Source organism: Puntigrus tetrazona, chromosome 24 (assembly GCF_018831695.1).
Source record: "Puntigrus tetrazona isolate hp1 chromosome 24, ASM1883169v1, whole genome shotgun sequence".
In the NCBI taxonomy this organism is placed as follows: Eukaryota; Metazoa; Chordata; class Actinopteri; order Cypriniformes; family Cyprinidae; genus Puntigrus; species Puntigrus tetrazona.
Genome location: NC_056722.1, coordinates 13,649,180 through 13,658,927, shown reverse-complemented (window position 1 = coordinate 13,658,927; position 9,748 = coordinate 13,649,180). Strand labels below are relative to the sequence as shown.

Sequence of the window (9,748 nt, the reverse complement as noted above, 5' to 3'; positions counted from 1 at the left end):
TTTCCGTTTAAATTACATACTAATTGCATTTTGCCTTCTTTTTCACAAACTGAAGTGCGAGTTTAAATTATTCTGTGGTAAACGGACAAATTCAACAGATCAGAAACCTTCAGATTGAATTTTCATAGTCATGATTGATATAGATCTACTGTTTGGATTATTTGTAACACATGAGCTACTGAGCAGTCGGAGCCAGTATCGTTTAAGCCAAGCTTACGTCGTGTTAAACTGTTGATAATTGTGCCTGTGTCTATGCCTGTGCTGTGTCATGTGTGTCAGTGTCTGTCCTGCCTAGACTAATTGGCTGATGGTGATCAGTGGAGGCGGAGCAGTTGATTTTTAAACCAATTATGCGGTGACCCAGACCCCACCCCCAACCCCGCCCATTACCCACCGACCCCTCTTTTCTCTGGCTGTCTCAGCCACTAACACTAACCTGCATGTGTAACTCTGCCTTACTGCCTGCTTATAACACCTCTAAACCCCTCTAGTATACTCTTGATTCCTCTCTTTTGATCATGGAGATGGGCTGAAGTATTCTCGATACGATTTCTGCTTTGACATTTCTAAAAATGATGATCAGCTAATTTAAACGACAAATGTGTTTAGTCTTTGATTTTGTCATTTTTAATCACCGTCATAGTTTCAATTATAATTCATTTGTAGGTGCTAAATGTGGATGTTGTCTGACAGCGTGAGAGTGAATATGATGTGAAATAATGATTTCTTCAGTTAGTATTAAGTATTTCTTTGTATGCATATTTGGAAGCAGAATTTGTCTCCTGATGTCTGCATGTGCGTGTGTGTGTGTGTGTTACGTGTGTTAGGTATGAGTCAGCAGTCGGACGGCGGGTTCGGTGGTGCCGCCACCCCTCAGAGCCCCCTCATGTCTCCAAGGATGGGCCACGCCCAGAGTCCCATGATGCAACAGGCGCAGGGCAACACCTCTTTCCAGTCCTCCCCTGACATGAATGGCTGGACACAGGGCAACATGAATGCCAACAGGTGCAGTTTCACTTCTCACGTCACACACAATAACACCAGGTTTTGGTTTAAACTTTCTGATTGGTAGTGTTGACAACATTGTAGTTGTCTGAATACATATTTCTCCTGTATGGAGAAATGTATACAGTTGTCAGCATTTGAAGTGGATTAAAACCTTTTATCAAAGTTGTCCTAAAACCTAAAACCAACATGTCTTATTCTTTTTTCAAACCAGATTTTTATATATATAGTGCTGAATTAATTGCATCCAAAATAAATGTTTTTGTTTGCATAGATGTATATCATTTGTATTTACGTATATAGAAATGCACACACGCATGCATATATTTGAGAAACATATGTTGTTAAGTATATTTCGTGTAAGAATATAAAATATAGAAATGTATATACATGTGAATATTTTCAAAATATATACTGTATGTGTGTGTATGTGTATATATACAAAATAAACAGTGCACAAATATTATGTAAACAAAAACTTGTATTTTGGATGGGTTGATTTAATAGTTTGACAGCTCTAAGTATATATGTGCGTGTGGATAGATATAGATATTTGAAAAGTTTATTTTCAAACCCAGATAACGCAGTTTTTAACAATTCTCAGAAATCAAATGGCAGTTGGGTTATTTTGACTTGCTTACAAAATAACTAAAAAAAACAGCAAACACAATAAAAAATGAACATAATTTTTGGTTTAGTCATTTTGCCCACCACCGTGTATAAACACACGACAGTTCACTCCAATCAATTCAGCGTTTGCATCACTCCGCTGCAGCATTTCTCACAGCAAGCGTCGTTGTGAAAGCCCAAATGCCAAAAAAAAAAAAGAAAAAAGGTTGTTTCACGCTGAGCGGGGTGAGTGGCTGATGAGTGGTGATTTCACACCGAGCACAAAGTGATTGATCGCCTTCTGCAAACTAGGTGGCACCTCATGTTAAGGTCCGCTGCTCAATATAAAGCATTCAATCAAGATAAATTAAAAACTTGATTCTAAACCTGAAACGCAAACTATCTCTAATGCTTACATCATAAAATATAAAGAGAGGTACAATTAGCATCAAGCTACATTTAAAAAAAAAAAAAAAAAAAAAAAAAAAAAAAAATGTTTATGTGTTAAAATGTTTATATTTTTACTGAAAAGCCACTTTAATCCTTCATTATGTTCTTCTATAAACTCCCGATTGAGATCTAAAGTGGATTTTTGTTTATATAAAAGGCAGAAATGCACTCTATGAATGCTTCTCATTTGTCATAAACATCCTTTATTGTTATAAAAATATAATGGGTTGAATAAAACACAGAAAATATCGTCGTAATCGTGTCTGCTTCAGGCACATTTCAGGAAGCTAAACTAAAAAACGGGCTTATACGTTTATCTGCTTTCCTCCCCAGTATGTTCACTCAGCAGTCGCCACCTCAGTTCAGCCAGCAGGCCAATAACAACATGTACAATGGTAACGGCATGAACCTCAACGTGTCCATGGCCACAAACTCAAGCAACATGGGCCAAATGGGCAACCAGATGAGCATGAGCTCAATGAACTCTGGACCTGGGGGTGGCATGGCCAACATGGGCCCCGAACAGGTTAGACACACACACACACACACACACATGTCAGCTTCTGAGTCACGTGACACCTTTGTCTATGAAAAGTGTGAATGTTTATTGCCTTTTGGGAAGCCGTTCTAGCGCCGCCAGATGGTTTAAAAGCTCGAGCTACTTTGAAACTGCTTCACAGCGTTTGACAGACTCTCAAACTTTTGATTGCTAATGAAGCTCTTTTAAACTCCTCAATGTTCCACCCAGGAGTTTAGTAAAAAGCGATGCCCCGTAGATTTATTGGATGCATTTATTTACTCAAACCATTAGATGCAGAATGTCTAATGGTCAGACTTTAAGTGTCTGAGGTCACCAAATAGCGCAGTCAAGCTCGTTAATAATTTACTTTAATTATCCTGGGTAATTTTGCAGATGAGAGGGATGATGCAGAACTAGGCATAATAGGAGAGTGATGTGATTAGTTGCTGGCAATTAGTGCCCGTTTGAGGTGGATAAAGAGATCATGTATGCAGACATGAGAGTTTGAGTGCTAAATATCAGACATGACGTCTATAAGTCAGCTTAGGGTTTGACCAAACATACCCGCACGCACATTCCTGAACTCCCTGAACTTCATCTTAAATTAATATATCCATATTCTATATTGTGGTTTCATCATATAAATAATGCCAAGTGCATTTTTTTTTTCAAATGGTTAATCAATAAATAAAAGTTTTTGTTTACGTAATATGTGTGTGTGTATAACGCATGTATGTATTTAAGGAAAAATGTACATGAAATATTTTTAGATTTCATATAAAATATAAGTATAATATAAATGTATATGCATGTAGTATTTATATTTATATATGTAAAGTAATATTTCCAAAATAAATGCTGTATATATCCATAATAAATATACACAATACATACACATATATATGCATATGTGTGTGTATGTATGTGTGTATATATGTGTATATATGTATATATATGTGTGTGTATATATATATATATATATATATATATATATATATATATATATATATATATATATATATATATATATATATATATATATATATATATATATATATATATATATATATATATGTATATGTATATGTGTGTGTGTGTGTATATATAAAACAAAAACGTATTTTTGGATGCGATTCATCGCCATTAATCGTTTGACAGAACTAATGTAAATACATTTGTATATTATGAGTATGTTTATCATTCAGAGGTTCGGGTCAAATTTTCCATTTAGATTTTTATTACATTTTTGATTTTATTTAAATTCCAAAATATTTCAATAAATGCTATCCTTTTAAGTTTTCTAAATGATTTCTAAAGAATCACGTGACGCTGAAGAATGGAGTAATAATAATAATCTTGATACAGATATTTAACAACATTTTAACAATAATTTAACAAACAATATTTAATATATATATATATATTGAAATAGACAACAGTTATTTTAAATTGTAATAGTGTTTCAAAATATTACCTTTTTACTATATTTTCGAACAAATAAACACAGGCTTCTTAGACTTGATCTTTTTTTCTTTAAAACTAGTTCTTAAGTGATACACTCTCTCCAGTCACACAGTAAAGATTTGTATGCTTTACACAGTCCGCTGCAGCTTTTAAGCTTCATTAAATAGTATGAATATTTAACCAACCTGCATCAGTTTGATCATGAGCACTTCGTGTTTTTATAAGTCCACAAGCCGTCGAAATCTCAGTCTGCTGATTTATTCCCAAGGTGTGTGTGTAGTCACTGCTCTTTTAATAATTTAGCGTTTTTGCCATTAGTGGAGGTTTAATGAATTATTACTCTCTGTTTCTTAGCTGTAATTATCTCTTCATGATAACACAAAGTTTGGCATTACGACACGTTTCAGTGAGGGGTACATGAAGACGGGGTTTCACGAGCTTTTAAAAAGTACTTCACCTGTCGTGATTTAGGAAGTTATTTCTTTTGCTCATGGTCCACAGAATAGACAAATAATGTAAAATAAAAAAATACTACCAGCTTCGTAGAAAATAACTTATATTCCATACATATTTTGTTGTTTGTGTGTATGTTTTTTAAAATGTTTTTTTATAAAAAAAGAAATGAATGCGTAAAATATGTAATACAGACGAACCTCTTTGACAGTGGCAACAAAGACATATTTAGAAAAACAGATAGTTTACAAAGCAAACCCAAAAATACCACTAAATAGTCCAGAAAACATTACAACAGTAGTATATTCATGACATGATGCATGCTGGGCATTGTAGTCTACCGCTATCAGGGCAAGTATCACTATCACCTATACAACTTAAAGGGATAGTTTGCCTAAAAATGTCCTTTTTTTTAAAACACAAATAAAGATATTTTAATAAAACCTGAAAGTTTCATTAAAGCTTCAGGTTAGAAGATCCAAAAAACATATAAAGTCATTATAAATCTAATCTGTGTCATCACTTTATATGAACTTGATTTATATAAGTTTAGTTATTTAAAATGTAGTTACATGTTTATAATAATGAACACATACACGTTATTTTTGGGGGTGAACTATAACTTAATTATTTTTAAGTAATGTACTGCCTCATGAATCAATTCTGTGAAAAATATGCGTTTATGGCTTTGAACTGATGGTATGGTTTCGAGCCAAAGGCCTGATTTCTTTTTCTCTCTCCCACAGCAGAAGTATTGTTGACCCGGGGGGCAGACGACATCCCAATGCAGTAAAGCGAGTTTAATGAAGATGTTTCATGAGTGATTTTCAGCCGCAGCGTGATCACGGAGAGTTTGGAGTGATGCTGTGCTATTTAAGCTGCTATCGGGGCTGTACGGGTCTTTAGAGAGCCTGTCTACTGCCCCCTACTGGACATCTCTAGAGGATGCATCAGGGGTACTGGAGCTCAGAGGGGATGGACACTCTCCCTCACTCTCTCTCTCTCTCCTTCTCTTTCTCTCTCTCTCTCTCTCTCACACACACACTGACACTTTGATCTTCTGGACCTAGAAACCCCCCCCCTCCTTCAGTCGAGCACGGCCTTCTGTCTCGTACTTACACTGCAAGCCCTTTCCGTCAGTCTGCTCCGTTGCATTCACCGTAGTGTGACTTAGGTCTCCCCTGAAAAGACTCCATGACAGTGGCATCGGAATCCTTGTCTCCCATGAATGTATTCCTCCCTCTCTTTTCACCCCGTCTTTCTTCCTCTGGACTTCAGGCTCTTCTCGAGAAGACGTTCTTTTTGCCCAGCCATCTTTCTTTCTGACTCCTTTCCGATCTGATGTTCCAAAACAGGCAAGAAGACTGCATTTGAAACCCACGCTCAAAATTCAGCCATTTTGCCTTTTTTTTTTTTTTTTTTTTTTTTTTTTTTTTTTTGTTTGTTTTGTTTTGTTTCAGAGTGCAAATAAAGATAGAATGATGTTGAAACGGCATCTACATATAGATTATGAGAATTCAGATGATGGTTTGTAAAACTAGACTTAATTTAGTCAAGAGGTTTATTGTGTATTAAATTAAGTTTTATTCTAATGTATAGTTTCTTTTTTTTAAATAACATTGTAGATTTCTTTACAAAGCATCGGTTAGAAAGAGAAAAATCACTGGGAGTGCATACGAATTGCCTCAGAATAAGAAAAACGTTCAGCATACCTATGGATTTTGTTTTTCTTGGTCCAGTAGTTTCACAGAGAACGTGATTTTTGTGGTTAGTAAAATGAAATGCTGGTAGATTGTAAATACCAATAACGGGGAGGGGGGAATCTGTTTCGTATTATATTTATTTTTTGATTTTGTTTTTCGATGTATTCGCCCTTCCTCCCCTCAAAGTCCGGTCTTAACTGTTTCTGGAACTGATTTTCTCACGACGAGCGCGTGCTCGTTTGGCGGGAAGACGAGGACGCGCCGATTCCTATGGTACTAAGGAAGGGGAGCTGGGGGCGAGGTGGTCCTTCTTTCCTGGGTGGGGGTCTGGGAGGGTGCTGTGTGTACAGTGTACAGATACTCGCTTGCTTCTAAGCCTTTAGCCGGGAGCCCCACCGGAGGAACCCAACACAGCCATAAACTCAACACTGAAGCGCGCTTTCTTTGTTGTGTGGAGTGACGTGCTTCATGCCAGATGCTATAGGTACAAGCAGAATCCGGTGTGTGTAAGAAAAGACAACAAGCAATAAATATTACTTGAGATTTTCTTTTCTTTTCGTTTTGTAATTTTGTACAGGACTTTTCAGGAGACGCGTTCGCTTCCCCGGTTCAAACTCAGTATTAAAGACAGATTTTTTTTATTGTGGTTTCTATGACAACGAGATGTCCAAAACTACTTGTTCCTCAGTGAAAAGCAGGTTTAAGTTCTGGTGTAGCCAATAAATGAAGAAATGGGGGAAAAAAGCAGCATTTATGTTTTGCGCGTGGCTATTCGTACATTCACACTTAATGTTCGCCGTCTCGAAGATCCGGATCGACGAGTCGGAGTCGGATTCGGATCGCTACAGGGCGCGTGAACTCTTAACGCTGTAATGTACGCGATACGGTTCGTGTTTTTTTTTAGCCTATTCGAGGACGAAGCCAAATTTCCTTGCCTTTGAATTGATCGACAGACTTACACATACCACTTTCGTTTTGTTTTCGTCTCACGTCTGCGCACAGTCTGTATCGGGGTTAGATCGTCGGCCTTTAGCTTTCGCTGAAAATACCGCCATGTCATCCGTGTTTAAGCCGGTGTGTTAAAAAAACGAAAAAAAAAAAAGTAAGCTTCTACATGTTTTTATTGAGTATATACTGTATGTACCAGCAGCAACTGAGGTTTGCGACGACCAGCTCTGTCATTATGCGCCGAAGGTGTCGTGGTTGTGTACGAATATACCTGGTGTTTTCGGTATAGCTTTTAGCTTTTCCTTTCGGACACTGTAAATACGAATTCACATTGTTCGGGTGAAACCTCTCTCTGCCCACCACTCAAAACTTTCCGCATCCCAGCCCGCGTTCTCGCGCGGGGTTTTAATAAAAATAAAAATAAAAACTGATTTAATAATCGATTTTCAGCGCTGGCGTTTGTCGACCAAACCGAGCACTCGTTTACTCCGAGCTTTTTTTTTTTTTCCCGATCACAATTTTTTTTTTTGACGAATGTCGGACGCCTTGGAGCGAGGGGCTGACATCCGGACGCATCCGTATCACGTTGGAGAATAGCCAGTTCTGAGGTCGCGCGCACGCGCCGCTTACACCCTCTGCGAAGCCCAAAGATTGTCGAGATTTTGAAACAAATATAAGCCATGATGTGAAGGTGGTGCAGAGTTTTCTAGTCTTTTTATCAGCGCTAGTGCAAAAGGAGCCATTTGTCCTAATAAAAAAAAAATAAAAAATAAAGAAATAAATCAATGGAATTGTAACGGCTATTGAATTTCCTAAAAATTGTCTTTACCTTACCTTTTGGGTTTTTTTCTGAGACTTTAAATGTCTTTTTGTATAGTCTGCCAATTTCTTAGAGCTAAATGCAACAACCTTGAAATGCTAAAACTTAGCATATTGCCTTAGATCTGTTTTACTGTCTTGTATATTACAAAAAGTTGTCTGTATTATATTTGTATAGTGATGACAGGATCGACCCAGTTCATTACTGCTCATCTATTGCTGGATACCTTACCTGTCTCTTTCTCTCTCTATTCCCTCACACACCTGCACTCTCTCTCTCTCTCTCTCTCTCTCCTCGGTCTCGATATTGCTCATTTTCCATGTTTTGTTTGTGATCAGTTGTGGGTTTTATTATTTGTACAGTCTTGATTTTACCCTCTGAGTTATGTGTGAGAATGAAGACGATGCAATGGGAAATCGAAGCAATATGTAATTTATAAGGACTTTTTGGAGAAAGCTTACAGTGTTGCGCTCCTGAGATGTATTTTTATTTTATTTTCTCCCCACCCCCGCCCAGTTGTGGTCACATAAACATCTCTGTTCATCCGCATCGATGTGTGTAATCTTAGTGTGAGCCTTTTATGCAAAGTTAGATATACCGAGAGAAATTTAAATACAGTTATGCAAGTTGTCGACTAATATGGCTTTGCTGATGCTATTTGATGTTGAATCAAATTGAATTGTAAATAAAGAATTCTGTTATTGCAACATTTATAATCATCTCACGCCTCGTGTTTTCGCGAATACGCGTGTAAGCAGTACGCCGAATAAAAACGAAAACTCGTGTTATGGATTATTATTATTATTATGGATTATGGTTGTGTCGTAGATGCGTATGCACGTCAATATCACGGGTTTTCGTTTTTATTTGACTAAAATTATATACGGATCTTTGTAAAAGGTTTTGGATGTTTTAAAAAGGTGGAAAACCTTTATAATAAATGAACCCGCAAAACCAATGCAACAAAACTTGTTTTGTAAAATTGCAAAAATAAATGTTGTTTAATAGAGTGCGAGAAAACACATTCTCGCACATTTTTTTTATTTTTATACATAGGCAATATGTCTATTTTATCGAATTTGGCTCTGCGTATTTTTTGGTTTTAAGTGGTTTGGTTTTTGTTACACGGAAAAAAAGTCATCAAAAGTTGCCTTAAACACAAAATTAAAATTAATGTATGGATAAAATGCATTAGTAATAATGATGATAACAAAATATATTTTGTTGCTGTTGTTTGTGGTAAAGTAACTTATTGCTAACTAATTGAGAACAATTAGAGCGCATTTGCTCGTCCTGACCTTAATAAGTCAGTGAGGGAAATGTTTTGTTGACCCTAGAACAACATTTTAATCCAAAACTTTAGTCTTGACCATCTATAATCCATAAAAGCACAGGAATTGCTGACTGTGAGCCTAAACTTCATTAAAACCGTAAACTGGTTCTTCACTCAAGTTCTGCCAGTGTCTTCGGGTCAAAACGTGTAATATAGGTTTTAAATCCTGTACCTTCCTTATATTTGAATTCGAATTAAGCCGTATATTTCGAAATAAAGCACATCTGGCTTTGGTAAGTGCCGTGGTGCTTCAGATGCTTCAGCTCACTTAATTCTCGTTATTAAACGAATGCAGCCGACGACTTTCGTTTTCACGAAGAGCCCCTGAACCGAACCCGTGCCGTTCACGCCGTCTCCCGGTTAGGAGCAGTTAACACATTAGAGACTGTGCTGCATATGAAAGAGAGCTGCTATACGACGCGTTAAAGCGCAATTCCCAGAGG

The 9,748-nt window shown here is 36.9% G+C and overlaps 1 protein-coding gene across 6 annotated transcripts in view; it reads left to right on the top strand.

Annotated features, from left to right (window-relative positions):
- The window catches only part of ncoa2 (nuclear receptor coactivator 2), an 82,433-nt gene extending 73,748 nt beyond the window's left edge, over positions 1-8,685 (top strand). For 5 of the 6 annotated variants that reach the window (XM_043225653.1, XM_043225651.1, XM_043225652.1 and 2 more), the window contains exons 20-22: positions 828-1,005; positions 2,398-2,590; positions 5,248-8,685. In XM_043225653.1, the coding sequence (XP_043081588.1) occupies positions 828-1,005; positions 2,398-2,590; positions 5,248-5,262 (386 nt within the window). In that variant the 3' untranslated portion in view covers positions 5,263-8,685. The remainder of the gene's footprint in view (positions 1-827; positions 1,006-2,397; positions 2,591-5,247) is intronic. The other variant, XM_043225654.1, reaches the window with a different exon arrangement.
- Positions 8,686-9,748: the final 1,063 nt, after the last annotated feature.